General features: G+C 33.0%; 1 protein-coding gene across 2 annotated transcripts in view; it reads left to right on the top strand.

Moving 5' to 3' along the window:
- LOC143223213 (adhesion G protein-coupled receptor L1-like) overlaps nt 1-26,025 on the top strand; it is a 44,796-nt gene extending 18,771 nt beyond the window's left edge. The window contains exons 7-18 of one of the 2 annotated variants that reach the window (XM_076450836.1): nt 1,070-1,253; nt 2,608-2,751; nt 3,261-3,478; nt 4,723-4,772; nt 7,697-7,808; nt 7,971-8,074; nt 9,635-10,034; nt 11,060-11,163; nt 16,478-16,643; nt 20,253-20,454; nt 22,921-22,999; nt 23,388-26,025. In XM_076450836.1, the coding sequence (XP_076306951.1) occupies nt 1,070-1,253; nt 2,608-2,751; nt 3,261-3,478; nt 4,723-4,772; nt 7,697-7,808; nt 7,971-8,074; nt 9,635-10,034; nt 11,060-11,163; nt 16,478-16,643; nt 20,253-20,454; nt 22,921-22,999; nt 23,388-23,424 (1,800 nt within the window). In that variant the 3' untranslated portion in view covers nt 23,425-26,025. The remainder of the gene's footprint in view (nt 1-1,069; nt 1,254-2,607; nt 2,752-3,260; nt 3,479-4,722; nt 4,773-7,696; nt 7,809-7,970; nt 8,075-9,634; nt 10,035-11,059; nt 11,164-16,477; nt 16,644-20,252; nt 20,455-22,920; nt 23,000-23,387) is intronic. The other variant, XM_076450835.1, reaches the window with a different exon arrangement.
- Nucleotides 26,026-26,258: the final 233 nt, after the last annotated feature.

Genomic DNA, 26,258 nt, shown 5'->3' with positions numbered 1-26,258 from the left:
CAAAGCTACATGAGAGCTATCTGAGCTAGCCTTCCTTAATTTAGCATCTTAAGACCAGAGAAAAGGCAGCTAGTCATCACCATCCACCTTTAACTCTTGGACTACTCTTTTACCAAAGAATAATGGGTTTGACCGTCACATTATAACGCCCTCACGGGTGATACAACGAGCAAACTTGGTGTGACGGCGATTCAAGCCCGCGATCCTCACATAACATTGAGCGCACTAAATATTATTTAGTTTGAAGAATCAAGTGGATGCTGTTGGCTAGCTTCCCTCCTTCTTGCCCTCCATGGGCACAGTGGCATGTCTATGAACTTACAACGCTAGAAACCTGGTTTTGGTATTCGTGGTGGGCATAGCACAGCTAGCCACTGTATAGTTTTGTGTCTAATGCAATTAACCAGCCTATGAACAACCTTCTCTACCTCTGGCTTCTAGTTTAGCTTGCGCGTGCATAAAATACATATCAGGTTGAAACATTACAATTCCAAATATTAATATGTGTACAACATGAAATAAATTAAACATTCAACAAGAAGGTCTTCATAGCTAATGTGTTTTCTCACCATTTATTTTCTCTTTTTTTTTGCTGTTTCTTATGATAGAAAATCTAAGCTTATTCAAATTAATAAAATGCACAACAAACATACAGAAAAGCAGCGATTTGGGTTATTGAGAAATAAAAAAACAAACAAACTGATGACGGGAACATTTAATGATATAAGAATCTAATGCCAATACAAAATAGCAAAACTTCTATCCAGTTGTAATACTTTGGTCATATAATTCGGCTATCAAATATTTAACGCTTTTGCTCGTACACTGTCAGTTATACTGTTGTAAGACCTAGTCACATTTATCGTCACATAGGATCAAGATTCACTTATGTGTTTCGTCAACAGAAACGTAATTTAAGGACACATAGTGACTAATTATTCTTTATGTCTGTTTTTATTAGCGAAAACTGTTGTTTTGTTTAGTATATGGAACATGTATTTTATTCAGTGAATCTAGTTATATGGAGTTCTGATGGTTTAAGCAATATCTGTTTAATTTGATATTACAGTCTGCGCAATTAGTAGCCAGTAGTCTTCTAGAGGACTTCCAGCGTCAAGCCTGGCGAGATTTATCGTCCATTCAACAACGTTTCGCAGCTTCCACTTTCATTCAAAGACTGGAAAGGAACACGTGGTTGCTTGCCAACACCCATTCTTTCAGGGAAAGATGGAGCCGCGTGGAAAACAACATATGTAAATAAATACATTTTAAAACTTTTCCATTTCGGACATCAAAATCTTCCAGAAACTAACAACTAAAATTTAATTCATTTCATCTTTGGTTGTTAGTTGTTTTTTTTCTCCGACTGATGGAGAACCTACCACCAACTCTCTCGTAATGATTATTAAGATATACAGAAACTTCTACGATATGGTCAATACGATGTTTATTCAAAACGTTTGCCCAAAATATTACGAAACCGAAACCTTGCGAAATTCAAAACAAACTAACAAACAGATTTCTGGCCCGGCATGGCCAAGCGTGTTAAGGCGTGCGACTCGTAATCTGAGGGTCGCGGGTTCGCATCCCCGTCGCGCCAAACATGCTCGCCCTTTCAGCCGTGGGGGCGTTATAATGTGACGGTCAATCCCAGTATTCGTTGGTAAAAGAGTTGATGGTGGGTGGTGATTACTGTTTGTCCTCCCTCTAGTCTTACACTGCAAAATGAGGGACGGCTCAGGTTTCTTCTCCTGGTTGGGGGTTGTGCAGTAGGCTAACAATCTGCTCACTTAAAAAACCAGCCTGTTAATGAATCCGCAAACGATTGCGGCCCTATGTTCCTTCATGGAATCGAGAGGCATAATAATAATAATAATATAAGTACATATTACTTTCTAATAAAATTTTAAGGATAAGGTTTCATAGAATAAGGAATAAAGTTGTTCTCAAAGGTTAAAATAGAATTTATAGTCTTACGTTTGACCATCTTTTTAGCAGGTTTGGTTACATATTTAAATACGATAAAAACTTTGTTTTTACACACTTAAAATACGATAAAAACTAGTTTTAAGTCGTCATCTGAAGAAATTAAGATACAAAGCTCATTAACTAAGATTCGACAATCTATATAAAACAATATATATAACAAAAAAAGCTTACACTTGTTTTTGTATTTTCTCTTTGCTCCAGCGACAAGCGCTACAATCATACTCTAAATTACAGTTCACATCTTTTTATTGCTGATTTCTCCTGTTAAAACGGATTTTAAAAAATCTTAAACAAACTAAAAATCTGAAAATTGAAAGTCTGAAGATCAATTGCATATCAATCTTTGCATGGCATCTTTTAATACTTTTAACTACTTCAATAGGCATTAAAGGTTTGTTTGTTTTTAATTTCGCGCAAACCTATAGGAGGGGTATCTACGCTATCCGTACATCATTTAGCAGTTAAAGACTAGAGGCAAGACAGCCATTCATCACCACCAATTTTTGGGGTACTCTTTTACCAACGAATACTTTAAATTATTAATGTGTATAAAATCTTTCTGACTTTTCCTTATAAGAACATATGAATAAGTTTCTTCAAACTTTTACTTTTCCTCAGTGGTTTCGATTCGGCTCGTGAAGACCTGGTCAATATCGACCGTAGAGTTCCCTCTCAGAGAGGAAGTAGAGGGAACAAGTTGGGTTCCAATCCATGACGTCATATTACTACCAGCCCAAGCATTAGTCGGAAGTGGAAGAAACGGTAATTTTTTTTTCTGACAGTAGTTTTTATCTAAAAGTCACTTAATCTAATTTTGATTCCTAGATAGGTTTATCAACTTTTTTTTAGTTGTAAGAAGAACAAGAACAACAAGTTATAAAGTTTTATAGAATAATTTTTATGGAATCTTATAAGACTGTTTTCATCAGGATTTTTCTAACAAAAAATTGAAAAATCTCAGAAAATTAAACTATGAAATGTGCTTCGTACAGAATGCTTGATCCATTCAACAACCTAGCTAAATATAGTGTGTTTTCAACAACTGTTTGGAAAGATAGAAACATATTTTTTAAATTAAAGATTGTCATTAAATGTATTGACATGTAAGAAAAATATGGTACTAAACTGCATCTCATGAAAGCAGAATATCAAGTCATCTTTGTAGGAACTAGAACGTATTATCATTTGATTATGTCTTCTTAAAATTTGTGTAGTTATCACGAATAATGTATACATTCTATTACATTTATGTGTCTATATTCCTCGATTAGGCCGTGTGGAAATTGTTTTCGTAGCGTACAAAAACATTCAGGACTTTATTTCTCTTGAGGATCATTTTTCTGTTTCTACCAACTTTGATGACACCCAGAATTCAATGATGATCACTAAAACACAAATAATCAACTCACGTGTTCTCAGCGCCTCTATTGATCGGTATCGAATGGTACGACTTCACAAGCCTGTGACCATTATTCTGAAACACTTACAGGTAGTCATCAAGCTAATTGATAATTAAAAAATAAACCTTAATTTTCAATTGAATAAAGCTGTTTATTATAGATTTGCCAGAAATCGTAGCAAGAGAATATGTAACTAACGAAATGGTGTCTATTTTTATATATTTTATAAAGAAAGAGCGTAAATACTAAATATTCATTTCTATACATTTTGTAAGGTAAGGGAACAGACAGCAAATATTTGTTTCTCAATATTTTATAATGTGAGAAAATAGACAACAAATATTTATTTCTATATATTTTATAAGATAAGGGAATAGACAACATTTATTTTTATACATTTTATAAAAAAAGAGCGTATATACCAAACGTTTATTTTTTTACACTTTATAAGGTAAGAAACTTGAGGGCAAATATTTATTTCTTGATATTTTATAAAGTAAGAGAAACTAGTTATTTCTATATATTTTATAAGGTAAGAGAGTAGACAGCAAGCTCTTATTACTATATATTATATAAGGCAAGAAACTAGATGGTAATTTTTTATTTCCATATATTTTGAAAAAGTAAAAAAGTAAATGGCAAACATTTATTTCTATATTTCTTATAAAGCAAGAGAGTAGATTTACCACTATTCATCGGTAAAAAAAGAGTAGCCTAAGAATTGGCGGTGGGCGGTGATGACTAGCTGTTTTCCCTCTAGTCTTACACTGCTAAATTAGGGACAGCTAGCGCAGATAGCCCTCGAGTAGCTTTGCGTGAAATTCAAAACAAACTTCAAAAATCAAAAGTTGTTTTTGATATTAAATTTTCCTCTAGACTTTAACTTCTGTTTGGTGTCTATTTTGTTATTCATGTTTAAGTTTATTAAATTAAAATTTCTTGGAGGAAAAAAATATTTATTTTAGCGTGCAATAGACACACGATATAAGATTAAATAGACTACTTTTAAACATAAGTTTTTAAAACAAAAGTGGGGTCCTTAACCCTTTTAAATTTAAGATCAGAATATCATATTATTTATAAGAAACAAAAATATTGAAAAATTGCTCAACCAGAGATATTTACATGGCAGACTTTACAATAAAGATAAGTACGAACTGTTGTTTTCACTCTAGATGTTTTCTATATTATTAGCAACCGTCGCACGAACTTTGGTTAGTGCTTTCTACTTTCTACATCTTGTTATGTTACGGAAATGAACACTGACTAGAATACATTCCTTCTCATTAAATCTTTAAAGACGAACTTACACGCGCGATTCTTTTATTTTCAGGAAGAAAACGTTACCAATCCACAATGCGTCTATTTGGAGTTTAGTACGAGGTAAGACGTTTATTTATATATATATATTTGTTGGATTTATACATAGGACGTTTACATATGATACGTATATAAAGATGACATGTATATACATGGTGCGACTACTGTATCTATATATGGTGTGCGAGGTCTGGCATGGCCAGGTGGTTAAGGCACTCGACTCGTAATCCGAGGGTTGCGGGTTCGAATTCCTGTCACACCAAACATGCTCGCTCTTTTAGCCGTGGGGGCGTGATAATGTTAGGTCAATCTCACTATTTGTTGGTAAAAGAGTAGCCTAAAATGTAGAGGTGGGTGGTTATAACTAGCTGCCTTTCCTCTAGTTTTACACTGCTAAATTAGGGACAGGTAGCACAGATAGCCTTCGTGTAACTTTGCGCGAAATTCAAAAACAAACAAAAGAAATAAATATATAATGTGCTTATACATGACATATCTATACACAGTGCGTTCACGTACGATACATATAAAATTGATGAATCTACCCATAATGTGTCTGATCAAAATTTATTTATTCATGACTAGCCGTTCTTACTCGGCGTTACTCGGGTTTTATCTGAACAGAGGGTTGATGTTTAGTTATTTCTAAACATAAAGGATCAAAATGTCCCTTTTCATTTAAGAATATATGTGAAATGATCATGTTTAGTGTGACATAAAAGGCTTAAGAACATAAAATTAAAGAAAATAAATGAAAATTTAGATTTAGTGTTTAGTTGGCACACACACAATCTCACTATCAGTGATATCTTTCTCTATTTCCTAGCCGATGAAGGCTTCGTGTTTTTTTGATATTTCTTGCGAACACCATCTCTGCGAAAATTTCCAATTTTGCTCAATCTCGGCTTCACGATTAGCACCTTGTCTTTTTCGTTGGCTGTCAAAGCGTGTTTCGTGTGGAGTCTCACTCTGTCGCCCTTGTTGCAACAGTTTTGCTGCGTGTGATTGGCAATCGGAATTGTTTTTTTTCCCCTTCCTTTCGATATTTTACTCTGAGGAACATAATGAGTGTCAGAAATGTTTATCCTACTTAGCTTTTTTCCAGAAATAAAGTGAATAAAAAAACAGTTTATCTTTAAGAATTTTGCGGGTTCAACTTGTCATTTCTATATAAATTTAGTTTCGCCTGTCAATAGACACGCCAGCGTTAGATAGTTTTTTTTTTATTATGCCACCATAGCGACAGCACACGTCTCTATAAAGTGCACATATCTTTTTCTGACATTATTTCTACTTAAATCAGACGAAAAATGTGCCACGTTTTCTGTAGAAAAATTAGACTACAAAGTTTTCATTTACACTAAAATATATTACGTCACAAGCATTAAACCTAAGTACTCTGATAACATGTCTTTATAGGCTTACTATTATAGAGGCTGAAGGACGCGTATACACAGACACGAACATACCTTTATATAGCACGCCATATACAAATACCAAGCAAACCACGTCTGCACGTGAACTTCCTACAGAAGGACCGCTCAGAGAACCTAAACATGTTTTTCAATTGTTATCCTTAAACTCAATACGTCTGCTTTAACAACTATGTAAAATGGTTTTGATACATGCGACGGGGTAGAGCACAGATAGCTCATTGGAAAGCTTTGCGCTAAACAGCAAAGACAGAGCAATAAAAATATTCCAAGGAACTTTTCAAAGCTAAGAATAAATCCTACAGTGTTTTATGGTTTTGTGCTGATGTGTTGTTGATTAAAAGAAAAATAAACTTAAACTTAAATAAGTTACTTTGTTCCCAGACTTTCAACCCAATAACAAGCAAACAATGAGGCGTTGCCAATAAAAATAATAAAATGATGAAAGAAACGAATACAATTGATAAAACAATCGTCCTTCATCAACTCAGATGAGCAATTAAAGAGGAACGAACAGAGATCAACCGACCTATCTGTATAACAGATCAAATGTTCTTTTGAGCTGAACGCATTGATCTTAGGCCTAATTATCATTTCTTTTAACAAAATGGCATGCGATATTAATGATATTAAATGAGAACCAAAATAATTACATTCTGTACTATTGTTCGATGTGAAAACTTGTGGTAATAAAAGTAAATACAAAAATATACACTTTGCCTAATTATAAACCTTGCTATGCATTTTCTGTTTCCATGTATTAAATTTCATCTCATATAGTGCCGGGCGTGGCTTCGTAGTTAGCTACCGGACAGTATACTCGAGGGTTGGTATATTAAATTATGCACAAAGGATATCTTTGTTGGACGTCCTTAATTTTGAAGTGATAGACCAGAGCGAAGACAGAATGCCAACACCACCCTCTACCAACTCCACCAGATAGTACTATTTGATCGTTATTTTTATAATGCACTCACGGCCTTAAAGAGTGGTACACGGTTATTATTATTATCTGACGGTAAGAGGACGCTAGACACCAAACCTGAGATCTTTAGTCTGGCAAACTAATCAATGCACTGCACTCTGACATCGCACCTTAAATTCGCGGGTGAGTTTTTAGAGTTGACGTCAAATTCCACTATTCGATTATAGTACCCCAAGATTTGAAAACTAGGGCTGTTAAGCAGCTTCTTCTAATCTAGTTTATCAGTTGAAAATTAAGAATGACAAACTCATACAACTCTTCTACAGCTTTGTGCAAATAGTCCTTGCTGGCATAATGACAAGTTTTTAGCCTTTTAGTACATAATATTAACACCCCTGGGGTTCGAGGGAGCAGGGGAGATATCCTATTGTTTATTTCTACGCTTAAAGAAACACACAGAAAACTCTGTGCAGTTATCCGAACGAAACAAAAAATCATTTCAAAGTATCATAAGGTTTTAAGCAACAAAACAAGTATCAAAACTGATATCCTTTTAAAATCCTAAAACCAAAGTTTTAAAATCATTTTCTGAATGAATACTACTGCATTTCGTTTTGGTTTTATTTTAGGCGCTGGTCTCCTGAAGGCTGTTGGATAAGAGAAACAAATAAGTCACATACAAAGTGTTCTTGTAACCATCTGACAAACTTTGCCTTAATCATGGATATTTCTCCCTACAAGGTATCTATCTTTCTATTTGTTTTAAAGTAGGAACTGTCAGCACTGCGTTCATTTATTCAAAATATATCACCGCTACGAGTAATATGTTACAATATTTATTTTTTACAGTTTCATCAACTTATGTTGAACATTATTAACGTGGACTGAATTTGTTACTTGCAGATAGAAGAGGATAATCAATTAACTGTTGAAATAGTGACGATAGTAGGCTGTGGAATAGCTATATTTTTCTTATTGGTTACTTTTATAACTCTCCATCTTATTAGGTAAGTTTTTCTTCTTACTCTTTTTTATACTTAACATATACGACCAGTAAGTTTCTTTCTGTGATATATGGCAAACTGGGTTTAACTTTTGATAAGTTTTGTGTTTGAAAACTTGGTCACTCAACCATAAATTGGTAGAACTAAAGCATTTGTTTGAACTACACAGTAGTTGTAAAATTGAAAATTCACGCACCAGTGTGTCTGGTTTTTTTCAAGGATACATATTTCGCCCTGCAGGACTTCTTCTCATGTATACTTTACCTTGTTGAAACTTTAGAGAATAAAAGTTTTCTACAAAAATATAATAAAGATAAAACAAAATAATCATCATAAAATTTCACATTTTAACGAATATATGTGTAGGCTATTTTATACTGAAACACTTATGAAGTGTTAAGATTGGTGGGATCTTATTAAATCAGGACAGGGTTAATAGCATGACCAATTTCCTACTGAAATAAAGTTATTTTTTACAGTCTACGAAGCATTTCTTTAACCAGTGTAATATTTTATTGCTGTAATTTTTAAGGCTCATAATGTGAGTAGGAAATATTCAATAAATAAACAACGAAGCCCGGCATGGTCAGGTGGGTTAAGGCGTTCGACTCGTAATCTGAGGGTCGCGGATTCGAATCCCGGTCGCACCAAACATGCTCACCCTTTCAGCCATGGGGGCGTTATAACTTTACGATCAATCCCACTATTCGTTGGTAAAAGAGTAGCCCAAGAGTTGGCGGCGGGTGGTGATGACTAGCTGCCTTCCCTCTAGTCTTACACTGCTAAATTAGGGACGGCTAGCGTAGTTAGTCCTCGAGTAGCTTTGCGCAAAATTCAAAAAACTAAAATAAAAACCTAAATAAACAATGAACAGATTTTACAACACGATGTTGATATGTATATACTGAAGGTTTTCATCTAGTTTATTATAACTGTACTCATACTGATGTGAATAGAAATGTAAAGTAAGTACAGCTGGTATAATCACATGAAGAAATAAAGGTGTGATTTTAAGACGTTAGAAATAAAGCCATACTTACCTAATAAAATTACTTATGGTGTTTGACTGCCCCCTGTCAGTACAGCGGTAAGTGTATGGATTTACAACGCTAAAATCAGGGGTTCGATATCCCTCGATGGGTTCAGCAGATAGCCTGATCTGGTTTTTTGTAAGAAAAACACACACGTGTTTGACTGCTACTTTTGGTTTATTAAATCTTGAATTAGTTGAGCTTTGCATTTTAGACGGCCAAAAATTTTATTTTAAAATCATAGCTCTATATCAGTTGTTTTCAGGTAAACGTGTGCTTAATTATTTGAAATCCATAGAACTTATAATTTAGAGAAGTGTTCTGAATTAAACGACGAATGGCCATATTGAAAACGTGTGACCTTATGCGTTCTTGTGGAAACTGGTTTTTCTGTTTAATATTTGTATCCCATTAAAGGTTTTCTATAGTTTTTAACCCTTTTCTTTTTGTATTTATATACAAATGAAAATAATCAACAGAAAACAACGCTAATTTTTAATAACATTTGAATTAGTTTCTTTTACTTTTTCAGGGGCGTAAAAGATGATCGGCACGTGATTCAGAAAAACACCTGTTTCTGTTTGGTTGTTTCTGAAGTGGTTTTTGTTGGAGGAATTAATAAAGTGACGAGCAGAATCATATGTGGTGTTGTAGCTGGATTACTACACTATTTATTTTTAACTGCTTTCATATGGATGTTACTAGAGTCCCTACAGCTACTCCTAACGTCTTTGGAAAAGAAGAATTACAATGATTCCGCTAGGCGTCGCTGGAGGTTGTATTACTGTTCAGGATATGGCTTACCTCTAATATCTGTGGGTGTTTGTGCTATCATCAATCCCCATACGTATGGTACCAAGTCCTACTGCTGGTTAGAAATAGACAACTACTTTATCTTTGGATTTGTGGGACCTGCTCTTGTTTGTGTCTTAGTAAGCTTTAAATTATTGTTTTTATTCATTAGCTTTACTTTTAGCATATTTTAATTCATTATATTGCTCAAGATTACTGTTGTCGCTCGATGACAGCTATTTATCTTCTGGTTTTCTGGAGCCTTTCTGTTCATGATGAAATAAACTGAACATCGTTCTTCAAAAATATCAAATGTTGCAGTAATGGAGCTCAGATAGATTCTAATGTTGCAGTAATGGAACTCAGATAGATTCTAATATAAGTATCTAATTCATCACAACCATAACTGGTTATCTTCATACCGGCTCTTTGATTTTTTTTAACATATGTTTATTTTCATCTACATCGTTGTTTTGTTTTTTGTATGATCGGAGAACCTCATAAAATTCGGTTCTATATAACTCCGAGAAACTAAAATAAATCTATCAACGTTTCTATAATAATTAATATTTTAGCTTACACTCGGCTATTTTATGACGCCATGTTTCTACAATTTTAGCAGAGGAACATTAAAGTTGTTTCGAGTCAGATGTATAAAAACAAAGAAAAGAAACTATTAACCTGTGTATCTCATAATAGATATTCTTAGAAATAAAATGCAATCTAGATTTCATAAATAGAAAAAAATAAATATACGTGTCTTATAATTATGATTATGTTTAATATAATATTAAAGTTCTTATAAGTTATTATGTACTCATTGTTGTTTAAAAATATATAACTATTGTGGTTTTTGTTTCGCTTTTTCGTTTGTGCTAGAAATTGAAAGTGCAAAACACATGAAATGTTCTAAAGTCCATAATTCTAATGTATGCATATATATGTTCTGTAGGACATACATAATTAAATAACCAAAATATTGTTCAATAGCGCTAATATTCAATGATAATTTGTATTTGTTAAAAGTGCAAGAATGTCATCTGCTAATCAATTTAAGTTACCGTATTGTCTATCGGTATACCAGCTAGTTGGTAAATGTTACTTGATATTTGATTTGCACCGGTCAACATAACACACTTAAACAACTTTCTTTTCTTGATTTCAGGTATCTTTTACATTTTTATGTATCGTAACTGCAAAAGTTTGTCGAAGAATCGATAGATCAATAACCTGCAAAAATAAAGAACAGTCAAAATTAGTTAATTTAAGGTAAGCGAGGTTATTTTCTTTTTATATATTTCATTTGCAGAAAGAAAAACAGTAACATGTTAGAAAAGCGTTTAACACGTATGTACTCAAAGCTATTATCTTGTTTCAATACCATTGGTTATTTAACAGTTCCTCATCAATAATATTTTTATATTTATGTAATGCTTGAAATCAATCTCATAAACTTGAGAATTGGAATACAAAAAATAAGTTTCTACATTACATTACATTTCGGAACAAATGTTTATTAAAATTTTAAAAGTCCGTGTAGCTTTACCATTTACGTTTAGAGGAAGGATCACTTTTTCAAAGCGCCCGGTTTTAGGGATTTCCCCTCTTTTCAGAACAAGTACCAAAAATCAAGGACTGTAATGAATTATGAATGGATATCGTTTTTGTATTGGATGTTTGTTTTTTACGAATCTGTTGTTGTTGTAGATTGAATTGTCAGATTCCTAGGTATACTTATATAGGAGTATTGGCCAATTTAGTGCACAGCGCATCCTTTAGTTTACAAGATACAATTACTTATAAACTATCAATTATGATTATCTATTTAAAAATACTTGTCACTTTAATAAAGAAAACTTCTGAAAACAGTATCAAGCAAGTATAGATAAGTTCTCCTGATTTAATTATTTGTTTTTTTGGTTTTTTTGGAATTTTGCACAAAGCTACTCGAGGGCTATCTGTGCTAGCCGTCCCTAATTTAGCAGTTTAAGACTAAAGGAAAGGTAGCTAGTCATCACCACCCACCGCCAACGCTTGGGCTACTCTTTTACCAACGAATAGTGGGATTGACCGCCACATTATACGCCCGCCACGGCGTATTGTGCAGACAAGGCCTGGCATGGCCAGGCGCGTAAGGCGTGCGACTCGTAATCCGAGGGTCGCGGGTTCGCGCCCGCGTCGCGCTAAACATGCTCGCCCTCCCAGCCGTGGGGGCGTATAATGTGACGGTCAATCCCACTATTCGTTGGTAAAAGAGTAGCCCAAGAGTTGGCGGTGGGTGGTGATGACTAGCTGCCTTCCCTCTAGTCTTACACTGCAAAATTAGGGACGGCTAGCACAGATAGCCCTCGAGTAGCTTTGTGCGAAATTCCAAAAAAAACATTATTGTGCAGACAGTCTATTGGTTTTAATACAGGAATATATTTTTATGTATTATGTAGAAACACTAACCATTTTAATTTCGTGATTTTCATTGTAGAAAGTGATTGTTACTCATCATCCTTATCCTTTATATTAGGTCAAAATGATGAAATTCTGGTCAGTGTGTACAGCTCACAATTTTATATTATTTACGTTACAATTTCGTCCACCTTTCATGCTCAAAAATAGTTTAATATCGATAATTATTTAAGACAATTTCTGTATAAGTGTTAAGTTTTCTAAAAATAATATATTATTATTAATCAGAAAATTATCAAAAATGATAAAACCCTACTTATTTAAGAATATCATAGAATAGTTTACAGAAGTTTTTCATAACTATTATTTACCAAAAAAATGCAAAGAAAGCAAATCTATAAAACATGATTCAGTGTCTATGTGTCACGTAACTGTCCCTAAACTGCTGGACTTTTCAGGTTTTAAATGGTGTCAAACGAATCGCTTCTGCCCCGATGTTTACAAAAAGGTAAAACTTTTCACCCAATCCCTTAGGAAATTCAGGTATTTCGCGAAAACATTTTATGGGGATTCTCCGAAGGCGGACACTAAATTTGGCACTGATTGACATTAGTGCATGTTATTACTGTTCGTAACTTGCTTAAAAAAATTAAATTTGCATCATATAGACAATGATCAGTAACCTGATAAAAGTGCAAAATAGTAGCTCAAGCGTTAAATTTGTACTATAGAGGCCCTGTACACACACATATATATATATATATATAAACATTGTATTACAAATAGATTTACTTAATGTTTTCGTTTCAATTCACTCTCTTAAAATAGGCTGGTTAATAATGAGGTTCATTTACTCTAAAATGTGTATATCACATTTGATGTATTGAGATTATCATAAATCTTTGTTCTGATAAAAACTTAAGATCTCTTATTTTTTATTATTTATTAACCGTTGTACTTTTGCCTAGATTATTTAAATGTTTTAAAACTTTGTATCAAAAATTTTGATAGGTCTTTCTGTAACACTGACCTATATTGAGAAAACATAAGAACAATAAAATAATGACTCCAAACGTTACAATGTCTTTTCTTTTTAATAGCCCACTTTGCTTAGTTACACCTCAAAATTCTGAATTTGTTTATTTGGTGTATTGTGAAAGAAAGTTGGTGCTGTAAATGTACGAAAAATACGTCATAAACTAGTTTGAGGAAACATCCAAGCCATTTCGCAAACTCCAACATTTACTAGTGGTTGACGAACCATGTTTTGTTTGAGTTTATTTCTACTAATATTCCATAAAACTTATTTAGTTCAAAACTTGTTATTTAATATAATGATCCATGGACAATTAGGAGCAAAGTACACTAATTCCTAAACATATAGTAAACATTAACAGGTTTTAGCATCTTATATCTTAAAAACATCTTTTTGTTTTGTTATTACTTTATATGTCTTCAATTTATTATGTTACGTACGTTACGTATTACTATTTTAAATAAGTGGACATTTTAAGTTATTTGAATGTCAACATGTATCAAATTTATATTTGTCAACGAGAACGATGCACACTTTTTCTTTCTCAACACAAATATATTCTAATATACAAACAACAAATACAATTTATAGTAACTATAATTACGAATAATAGCTTATATACAAGAGTTTTACAAACTTACAAACAGTACTGAGTGTAGCGACCCAACATAATACTAAAATGTCTCCTCGCATGTCGAGATGGGTGCCTGTTATACTCATTAGGCGAAATTCTCAAAAATTCACTTTACAACAATACTGTCAATCAGTAGCATTTTACATACACACATCGTACATTTTTGAATCTCACGTTCGAGAATCTTCTACAAGTTTAGAGAACAGGGGATTTCCCCATACACATTGAACAATATAGGTTACATGCATTTCAAAAAATATATAAACTAAAACAAAGATAGATATAAAATAAATATATAAAGTAGATTCGTTACAATCACCATACCAGTTTACTTTCCTATCGAACCAGTTATATAAAATGAACAGAATATAAACAGTTGAGAGGACTGGTATGAAAATAAACTATCAATCAAATAATAAAATTCGCAGATGGTACATTGTTTATATTGTTCTAATTTTGCTGCATGTCTCTTTCTTTCTCTCGTCGAAGACGAGACCCACCTTTTTGTTTTATAACGGCGATGTTTGCTTGCTTTCCCGTGGCTCTGTTTGTACAGGAAATACCATCATTGATACGATTACCTTCCAAAGACAGCGCATCGATTTTCGTTACGGATAATTGGAAAAGACAAACTATCAGTCGTTTAGTTACACAAATATATCTGTGTCCGTTGATTGAAGAGAAAGTTTGTCAAGAGTCATCATAAGCTTCCCTCTACTGCTGTTTACACGTGGCTTGACAGAGAGATATCTCATGCGCACAACCATTCTCTTAACAGTTGAATATAATTAAAATATTCTCCCGAAAGAAAACTAATCCTCTCAAACTTCCATTCAAAAGCTGCATACTTACCTTTGTATCATTGAGAAGTATTTTATCTCAATGAAAATAATTTCGATGTGTTAAGCTCTCGTCATAAAGATGTGATTTTTTTTATGTTTTGAAGCTGGAGAAAAAAAATAGCTTCGAGCTTCTCATGTGTTTTAACTTGAGATTGATAAAAGTCTACCGTATATATGGAAAACATTTATTTTGTCACATTTCCGATTTCACTTTTTTTCTGAGGTTTGTAATTACGTCTTTCTCTTAGTGATAAATCCTCTTCACGCATCTTTAAGATTAACATGTATTATAATTATGTAGTGACAACAAACCAACAGAATACTATGTTTTGATTCATCTGTTTTCATTAGGTGTTATGTTTCAGTGCACTTTTCTTCAGGTTTTAAGTGTTTGTTTTCATTCCATAATTGTCTCTTTTCTCTCAATAAACGAAATTTTCTGTTTTTAAAATCGTGTCTCTGTATATGGTCATCGACTAACACAAAAGAATGCTGATATGAAATTCAGAATTGGTGTATTGAGTAAAAAGTACTTAATCCAACTATTTATAACATCAGTGAAAAACTGAAAGCGTTCTTGAAATATACTGTCAGTGAATATTGTTAAGAAAGTTGGTTTAGTAAAGAAAGTTTTTAAACACACACATATATGTATTCATATTTTGAGTTTTTAATGCTGTTGTTAAATATATCATGTGTGTATGGGTAAATATTTTGTTTATCTTGTTATAGTTAAGTTCAAAAAATGTATTACACATCGACCTTAAATTTAATGTCTATGATCTGTTATAATTTACACTGCAGGAAGGCATTAAACATTTAATTAGTTTATAATACGGTTTAATACATGGGTGTTACAAGGTTTGGCTGAAAATATAATGGAATGCGTGTTCGTTGGTAAGATAGGTTTTTGAAACATAATTTTAGGTTTGTTGCATTGTTGAATAGATGAATATTCCAAAGTAAGGCGGGTGGTCAAAAGAATACTTAAAAAAAAAAAGACCCAAAAATAGAGCGCTTTCGAATAGTTCGCTATTCTTCTTCAGGAAATAGTATTCCTTATCCTTCTGGAAAACAATAATAAACTATTCGAAAGCGTTTGAGTTTTGGGTCTCTTTTTAAAAGCAGTGCAACTTCTGTGTGTGTTGACTTCTTGGTTAAAAGGAGAGGAGTTTTCAGGTTGCATGTTTTCAGATACGATGGATGACTGAATTTATGTACAGGTAAATGGTTGGATTACGGAAAATCCTATTAAAGGTAGATGGTTGAATAAGTGTGTGTTTCAAAGATAAATAAAAGTTTCAAAAAATGGATGTTCTTAGATTAAAGAGAGTGGTTAAATGAATGTACACTCTCAGGTTATGTAAACAGTTGAATGAATATTTGGTTCCTATAATATTCATGGCATTAAATAAATTCTCAAAACGATATCGTTTGGATAATTAACGTGTCTTAGATTTAAACAATTTTAAGCAACACAAGAACCATTATCAAGCTCATTTTATTCTTTTTCGCTATTTTATAACTTATCAGTGTTAATAAATTGCTAATATGATTTATGAAGCTTGTTAAATTAGGAAAAAATACAACAAAGCAAAATATTTACGTTTAAAATATATGATAGATTGTAATGTATGTACAATATTTGTTGTTGTTGGTTTTTTTTTTCAGATCGTGGTGTCAGCACATTGTTTGTATTCTTTTCCTGCTGAGCCTAACATTGGGATTAGCTCAATGGTTTCTTCTATGTAAAACATCCTTGACAGGGTATCTCTTCACAGCTGTTAACAGTCTTCAGGGTCTTTTCATATTCATATTATGTCTCCGAAATTCCAAGGTATGATAAAAGTATCAGCTGAAGAAATTCTAACTTTTTGTTCATTGTTAGATATACACGACTATTTCTTTTTAAGTTTAATTCGAGGGTAATGATTTAGATAGTTTATATAGAAGCAACAGTTTATTGCAAGTTCGCTTACTAACTGTTTGCTAATCACAAGTTGTGCTTTCAATAGTTATGAATTGGTGATTGTTGTTTTACTGTGTCATGTTACTAGAAATTTCTGAGTTGTTATCGTTGTTTCAATTGGGTATTATTGCATTGTAGTATTTTGTAGAGTATGAAATTTTCTAGACTTCTGTTGCGGTGTGAAAAAAGTCGAAAATATAGCTAGAAATACAGTTCTAGATTGTGTGATTGTGTATATATTCATAACAAACATATAATAACGATTTTAAAATATTTCACATATTGGATTGTAATGACATAGTGGAGAAGGAGTAATTTTTCCTGTCAATTGTGTTATAAAGTAATTGTACGAGACTGCGTGGACTTTAAGCAAAAAGATATAATTATTTAAAGCTCTGGATACAATTTGGTAACAAACAATATAATGGTGATTGTAAAGTAAAATTATCACAGTCTTTATTATAATAACAAAGCCAGAAGAATAATTCTTCTTGTAAAATTGTGTTCTAAAGTGACTGATTCAGAATGTTTAGACTTTGAAGAAAATGAGCTAATTACTTAAAGCTTTAAATACAACTGTGAAAACAATAATGTAACGAACGTTTTGAAACATGTTTAACTTTTTAATATAATATTTTAAAACAAGCGGACTGTGTGCTCTTTTTCATTGTTGAAATTTATCACCAACCCTTCACAGACGTCTACTGTGAAGAATCTAGTCCATACATAAAAACCTGACATTAATCCTATCTGTTTCTGTATTGTTTCGTCAATAAGATTCAAACATGTTAAAGATAGGCGCGTCATACGTTTACATAAACAGTTAATAAATGTTTGCCAGTCATGCAGTAGACTGAAGTATCATTGAAAAACGTATATTACAATTGTTAAATATTTGAGAAAAATTAATTTAGAGAAAGAAATTGCTTGTTTTACGCATCATTGGTGATTGAACCTTTTATTTAAGATTACGATACGCAATTATCGACTGATGCTTTATTTGAAATTTTTTTTGCAGTATATTCTTAAAAATATTTTAAAGGTCAGGCAATTGTTATATAAGGTTTTAGGCTAAACCAAATATAATTTTGGCTTTTCTGTTGTTAAAGGCAAAGCTACACAATAGGCTATCTGTCTTTTGATAAAGACAGCTGTCGTATTGGACATCGGCATTGATAGTTTCATATTCTTACGTTCCTTTCTGTTACCGTAAAAAAAGGTCATCTTGGAAAGAATTTTACATCGATAGTGGTCAAGGATTGTTTGGAAAATCTTCTAATTCAAACAAAACGCTGAATTTTGTTTAGTTCATTCCTCGATTAATCTCGCATCAAGAAAATATCTGACTGATATCACTTGAGATTAGATTGTTGACACGATTCAGAATAGAGTGGCTAGAAGGTTATTTTCCTGTTGTCTCTATAATATAGTCCAATTTTTGTACTTTTGACAATAAGGTAGTCAAGGAGAGTGTCATAAAATGCCTGTGAAGTGGTATATAGGACCAGCATCTTCGCAATCTGGTTCGATACAACTTCTTTGTCAATACTGTAAGATTCAAAGTTACACCCAGTCATTTTGAGAAATTATCATCTGGTCATAAGACCAAGATTACTATCACACTATCACAAATTCACGTACAAATTATAGAACGTCGCTGGAGACTGGTTGTCTTCACAAATGAATCCAAAAGCTGTTTTGATTCCCATGGTGGCTATTGTGATCCGTTTAGGAAGTATAATAGACTCTATGCTGATTACATGACAGTTGAACATGTAAAGATTAGATGGTAGGTCCCTTATGAGAGTCATTTACTGCAGTGCACGTATCAATCTATAAATACCTAGATGTAGGAGTGAATTTTGAAGCATATATAAACAATATTCTGGCAATAATTGTTAGGCTTCTCTCTGGTGATATTGAACCTGATTTCATTTTCATTAGTGTTAGTATCCTTTCAATTTACTGACCATATGGCCTATCTTAAACAAGAAGGCATTGAAAATTCTGAATAAAATATATCGTAAACCGATTTAAGAGGTGAATATAATTGATACCTCACTCAGAAAACACACTGGATCATCTCGGGGAACTCCTTGAGGACAGGATGAAAAAGCATTTCTCAGAACTTTATATGCAAAAACGGCTCGTTTGGGTTGAGAAAATATTTTACATTTTTTCTCAACCCAAACGAGCCGTTTTTGCATATAAATTTCTCAACAAGTGGGTTTCTCGACATCACTGATTTCTTAGAACTACATCAACTGACTCATACAGGCTTTGCAGCAGCATTATAAAACTGTTTGTGTTGTTAGTGTGGAAATACTTACTATTAAGTAGACATATATATTCTGAGAATATTAATTTTAGATAGTTCTGAGTTAGGTTGTTGATGCAGACAATCTCAAGTTAGAAGTGATGATCGTTGGAAAGATTAATAATTTTTGTCAGTTCGTGCATGCAATGATTTAGCATAACTAGAAATTTACAGCGGGCCCCAGTGTTACGAATTAATCAAGATTAACACATGCCTAATTGGTATCGCATTACAAGTCAATAATAACTAATAACCAATTGATTTATGGCGTGAAACCTAAATTAAAGAACGTTTGCAAACCCCTATGTAATAATAATTGCGATTTTCTTGTTTGGGTAAACATCTCGTTGAGGATTGTCATACATGCATTTTTATTTTAAGATAATATACGTTATTTCAGATGTTTCAAAATAAATTTTGAAGAAAATAGAAAGAATAATTTTGTTTTTTTCCGTTTACCGTTACAAAATAAAAATGACTGAGTTACAAAAACAGATGAAATCTTGAGAGCAACATTAAATACTCAACAACTAAACTTATTATAACTGAGGTTGAAGGAGAATGTTTAATATATTAACAGCATTATTCATCTTTCTTGATTTAGACAAATTAACAATCGAATTGTAAAATATCATACGAACCAACTGAAAATTTACCTTGATGCAATATCATTAACAGTATTTGTCAAAGAGAAAGCACTGCAAGACATCCCTCTGTCTTACGAGACAAAATATGCATAGGTTATTCTCCTTTGGTACAATAAACACAAAACATAAACACATTCATCTCTCATAGTTTCTACAGTTTCGTGCTTGATAGTACCTAACGATTGTAAGTACACAAATTAAAATGTAACTTTTCCATCGCGAAAAGTGAAAGAAGACGCTCTATACTTCGATTCAAAAGTGCTCAGATATCTTGTGAAGTAATATTATACTTTATGAAATCGCTAATAGCTTGTGGTGTTATCTAGATATACCGCATTTTATGATGATTTGTCGAAGCAATATCCATATCAAATTGGATGAAAAGCGTCATTAACCATCTGTCTATAAATGAGTCATTTGGAAATTGTCGTTAACTGAGTGATGTTTATCAGTATTGTATCATAGGAAATCGTAAACTTAAAATGATTAATATTTTTAATCTAAATACATTAGGTAAGGAGTGAACTAACGAAAGCTCGCTGTTGTTCCCGATGTCTAAGTGATTGTTGCCGCAAATCTCACAATGGCCAGTCCAACCTCTACGTACATACCAATGGCCAGATGACAGTTCCGCCACCTAACGCCATCAGTGGCCATCACACTGTGGGTACTCTCGCTCTTCCCACCCCTTCTACTGTTTCTTCCTTGTCTGCAGGTATATTTGTCCAGCTTATGCATGATTACTTGCTTCCTTTTGTAGCAAACAGTTAGATAACGAGTCCTAACTGTTCTCGCTTCTTTCTTCACTGTCCTTTAAATCTTTATTTCTTTACTTTACCTAGCTGAGGCTTAATAAAACTTTTTATTTATATGATGATTTCAAATTCCTTGTGCATGTTTCTTTGTTCTAAACAGAAACTATTGTATTGTCCTATGCTCATTTTTTATGTCTTTCGAGTTCAGTACGAGTTGACATTAGTTGTTACTATGCTGGGTAAATTGTTTGTTCTGATAACTTTCAAAATACTTCTGTTGTATTTTGAGTAACGTATAGCTTATTGTTATTTACACTTGTACGTTAAAAGTTTTTTTCTTTTACAGTTTGTTGTTGGATGTCGTGTTTTAGTAGAATGTTAATCCATTTATTTAAAACAACGTTCTAATCGAAGTTCGTAAAATAATGGTTTACTTGTGCCAATGAAATGGCCTATCGTCGCAGATTAGGGCTGTGGTTATGTTAATACCTACACATTTAGTTCAAAGCGAATATCTGACGCTTAAACAATATAATACTGCTGTGGTAGACTAATGACTGGATATATTTATTTCACAACCTTTTCCAAAGAAAGATATTTATATAGCATTACTTTTAAACAAAGTATAATCAAAACTATTAACATTTCAAAGAGTCTTTGAAGGCATAAATGGTTTTAAAACACAACATTTAGGATAGAAAGCAATTCGTAGCAACATCTTTATTAGCAGTGTGAAAACTGTGGTTAAAAAAATAAAGATACTGCTCGAACTCGAAAAGCCACTATGATGAACTTAGGCACATCCGTTTGACCCACTAGCAAGATAATTAATTAAAACTTGAAGTTTCATAAATCAAGAATTGACAATTTTCTGGCCACACCTTGATACCAGTGATTATTTTCATTAAAAAATGGATAAAAACTGATGTCACAGCAATCCCATTCAACCATATACATGATAAGCCGACTGATGCAGTTCCAATGGACTTTTGTGTCTTTTATCTATTCAAAAGCGATGTTGTAAGCCAAAGTTTACTTATATCGACAGGACGGAGGGAATTTTGTTGAAATGTAAAGTTTATGATTGACTGTTCCTCATGGTCTTCGGACTGGGCACGATGAACGATGGAAAAAGTAATTCCAAAAACAACACTGGAACAGAAACATTATTATTATAAAGTGCAATTAAGTTTGTTACCCAGAACTGGCTTCGCAATCGCTATTCACGATTGTTATAAAAGCTGAGAGTAGTTCATGTCACTAAGCCTTAAATTTGAAATCTTGTCACATGTCAAATAGAGTTATAAGTAGTGAAAGTATTCGTGATTAAAATGACCAACGATCGAATTAATTTGGATAACTTCTGAGAAATTTTGTACACAATAAAATGGTTGAGTTCCTGTTTATATATTTTTATTTTACTAACCTAAACGCGTTCGTTTACATTTAAGTACTCGGAATTTATCAAATACTAAAAGATTCCATTTTTCTAAATTTGAATAAATTAACCTTTATAGTGTGCAATTTAAAATTGATTTTATGCTGTTATAATATTGCTTGACTATTTCTAGACTATAAATATATATGAAAGTTATCCAGTCGAATTCTGTGTTACTTCTTTACACGGAAATTTTGTATGACTCCCCGTTTTTCCACGTTTTACAGTTTTTGGAATTATATCTTTTTTTTACAAAAAACCGTAAGCTCATAGTGGCGCAGTGGTATGTCTGTGGAATTAGAACGCTAGAAAACAGATTTCGATAACTGTAGTGGACGGAGTATTGTTAGAATATTGTGTAGATTTATATTTAACTTCACACCAAAAGAAAAAAGTTTGCCTTTTCCATATTAATCGAAATGCTTAAAAACAACCCTTTTTAAATTCCATATATTTTTCTGAGAACTTTATGTTGTTTTACGATATATATTTCAGTTTATTTTAATGATATTTACGTAACTTATATTGCTTAGACATTATTGAGTTTATTTTCAAAGGAACAACATGCATTATTTTAAGAAAAATCTCGGAATTTTTAAAAAATTGAGTTTCCTAGAACTCATTGCTTCTAAGAATACTTATGAATGAAATTGAAAGTATGAAATGCTATAACACAATGTGATGCAATCATACCTTATATCGTATTTCACTGCCAACTTTTTAGCTACTCTTTTACCAAAGAAAAGTTGATTTTACAGTTACAAAGTTTGAGTGACTTAACTGGTGGTTCAGGACGACCATGTTCAGTGAGAGGATTCAAACTCACGATCAACAAATTGTGAGTCGAGCACCCTAACCGTCAGCCCATGATGGTATTCTAATTAGGTTCAACTTTAGCTTTCGATATAATTTTGGAGTGATTACAAAACAAGAATTTTACTTACATTTGATTCTGAGAAAGGTTGATGATTTCTCTATTTTCACGCAGCTGACTCAAGGGTTGTGGAGGTTGATAAAAGAGCCACAAAAGGAAAACCAAGCCGACATCTTGGATGCTACTACACCAGGTATCGAATCGTTTCTTCTACTCATGCGTAGCAGGTTGAAACAAAGTCTGTTAATAAAAAGTTATAGTATTTAAGTAAAATTTCTTTCTCTTTCTTCTTATACATTTTAGTGTGGCTATAAGAATTATACTTCTATATTCAGCCAGTTTTCTAACTACCCATTAGTGAAGCTACAATGTTATAAGTTGGCTATCCTGAATAGTCATCTAGTCTTTGATGTGTTGACGTGAGATTTCTTACACCTTTGTTAATTAGAAGCCATTTCTGTACTTTTGCGTCATACAGTAAAGAAAAAAACAACATGAAACAAAATATTTATAAACTTACATTAATTATTATTTTCTCCAAAGTATACTTCATTCAAACGTCCTTATATACAATTTTGCAGATCTCCCTTTTATTCCCATGGTGGGATTAGCTCATGATCACGTGGTTCGAGACACATCAGTGAGAAAGAATTTGGGATTATGTTCAGAGTTGAATAGTGAGAACGGTTATTTTTCTTCAACGCTTTCTACTAGTCGGAAATGCTCGAATCGTAAGCAGGAATTACGGAACGAGGCGACATCCAGTATTTACTACTTCAGACCAAATCATGAATACGAAACAATCGATCAAGAATTCAAGATCAATGATTATAGAGTCAGATATCAAGTAGACTCTGAACGTGACAAAGAATTTAATTGGTTTACAGCGTGTGATATAGAGTGTGAAAACACTCCTAAACACCGGCCAATGAAGCAGCACTTATCGGGCCCAGAATCCACATTACCGATTGCACTAACATCATCTACACGACCACGAAACTTGTCGTTGTTTCGAGACGGATATTTGCGGCCTTGCGTGGCTTACAATGGAATCAACAGTCCATCAGACTCGGAATGTTCTTTTAGCAGTCTAGTGAACGACCAGAGTTCGTTGTTTTTATCTTCTTCACCTTCCAGCCGACACAACAGCAGTTCAAATTCGCCCTCTCACGAAGCAGGGACAAAGAATCAGCTTTTACAAAGTTTACCCAATTTAGAAACCTTCGAAGAATACGGATTTTCAACCTTCTTAAACGTCCTCAAATTCTCAAGTGACAATACGGCACTTAACTCTAATCTCAGAGTTGAAAGTGCCACAACCCAACCAATGGAATCATAGAAATTCTTAAAAAGAACAAAAAATCAAACCAATTCATTAGAACAACTTCCGAAAACGGCCATGAGGTTCCTTCGATTCGTTTGGTTTTCGTGATTGCATGTACTTACCAAGAGTAAAATAAACCTTCCGCTTAGGTATACACTAGTCAGAAATTAAACAATAGTGTGATTACATACAGTTGTCATATACAACTTGTGTGCAGTGCTATCGTCAGATAGACTTAAAAACTCTTGTATTATTTGCTTTCTTTAATTAAATTATATTAATTTTCTGTACCATAGTACCTAAATAACATGGCGTTTCGACGTTTTGATGTTTGCTTCTTCAGATTTTGTAAATATTTTCTTAATCTTACTCAGAAGACTATTCGTATATACATATAAATATATATATGTGTTTGAGTGACCATGTTTATCTGTATAAATAAAATATATCTAAATATCCGAAGATACTTACTTGACACTGAACCGCTGATGTTAGAATTTAAGGCCAGGCATGGCCAGGTGGGCTAAGGCGTTCGACTCGTAATCTGAGGGTCGTGGGTTCGAATCCCCGTCGCACCAAACATGCTCGCACTTTCAGCCGTGGGGGTGTTATATAGTGACAGTCAATTCCACTATTTTTTGGTAAAATAGTAGCCCAAGAGTTGGCGGCGGGTGGTGACGACTAGCTAAATTAGGGACGGCTAGTGCAGATAATCCTCGTGTAGCTTTGCGCGAAATTCCAAGATAAACAAACAAACAATTAAAATCTAAGGTTAAAACGATTTTCAAAATATGGTTTCTAAAATAAGTTAGCCGTGGGGGCGTTATAATGTGACGGTCAATCCCACTATTCGTTGGTAAAAGAGTAGCCCAAGAGTTGGCGGTGGGTGGTGATGACTAGCTGCCTTCTCTCTAATCTTACACTGCTAAATTAGGGACGGCTAGCGCAGATAGCCCTCGAGTAGCTTTACGCGAAATTAAAAAAACAAACAACCTAAAATAAGTTTTGTTTTATTTCTAGAAACAAGAAAGGTTGCTCTTTATATTTTCTGACATATTTGTTAAAGCAAAAGGCTGCAGAAAGGGTTATTTATTTGAAGAGATTAGACGAGTTTTAGATCGTAAGGCCACCTCTCGTCACAAACACCTGTGTCTGTGTATGTTTGGTTCCGTACTTATTGATATAAGTTTGGCTCTTTAATCTACTTTATGTTATTGTTAGAGCCCAAAATATCGTTGAAACTCAGTATTGCTTCCAATGCTTGAATTTTTTCATCTGTAATGGTGTTGTTTATCGTTATTCCGTACCTGGTCTATATTACCATTTTTATATATTTTTGACAAGAATTATGATGTTTACTAAATCATTATTTGATCAAATTTGATATTAAATGTATTAATACTTGAGACTTAGAAACATTTTTGCTGAAATGTATTTACAAGTTCTTGTACTTAAAATACATAAAAACATTACACGTATCTCTAATACAAAAAGGAAACGAACTAGCACAAGATTTTTTTTATATTAACACATTTTAAAGCGCTACAGTCTCTTCAGAGTAATGAAGGAAACATCTTTAAAAATGAGAACTTGGATAACAGTGTTATGTGCAACGTAAAGAAGACAAGGAAATGCTACTCATAATAATAAATGTTCCACTGCTGATTCACAAATGTTGCAGTTAACCACAAAGTGTCCCATGTATGGTGTTGAAAAATATTATATAAGTTGTATCTATGTTCCTGTGCTGTTTCAATGCAAATCTTGTAAGTGGCTATATTATGATGTCGTAGCTGATGTTTTGTTGAATTCTATGAAGATTATTTGAGTTCTCATGGAATATGCTCTATCGAGAGTAATAATGTATTTTAAAAAAATAAAACACCAAGTATTAATATTGAGTGTTCATTTTTTCAAAGTGATGAAGATGATGTGCCAAATGTGATGTTGTTGTTCGTCAGTGGTACACCATCTTTATTTCTCCATTTAGGTATTCAAAAAGCAAAAGAACGCAATGGTGAATTTTGAATTACATCTAAGTACTTTATATTACACACAGACATCTCGAATTGCTCCACTCACTATTTCAAATACCTATAGTTGTCGTCTGCGTCTGTATTGACGTTTA

This window comes from Tachypleus tridentatus, chromosome 8 (assembly GCF_004210375.1).
Source record: "Tachypleus tridentatus isolate NWPU-2018 chromosome 8, ASM421037v1, whole genome shotgun sequence".
Taxonomy (NCBI): domain Eukaryota; kingdom Metazoa; phylum Arthropoda; class Merostomata; order Xiphosura; family Limulidae; genus Tachypleus; species Tachypleus tridentatus.
This window is presented reverse-complemented; position numbering and strand designations above follow the sequence as displayed.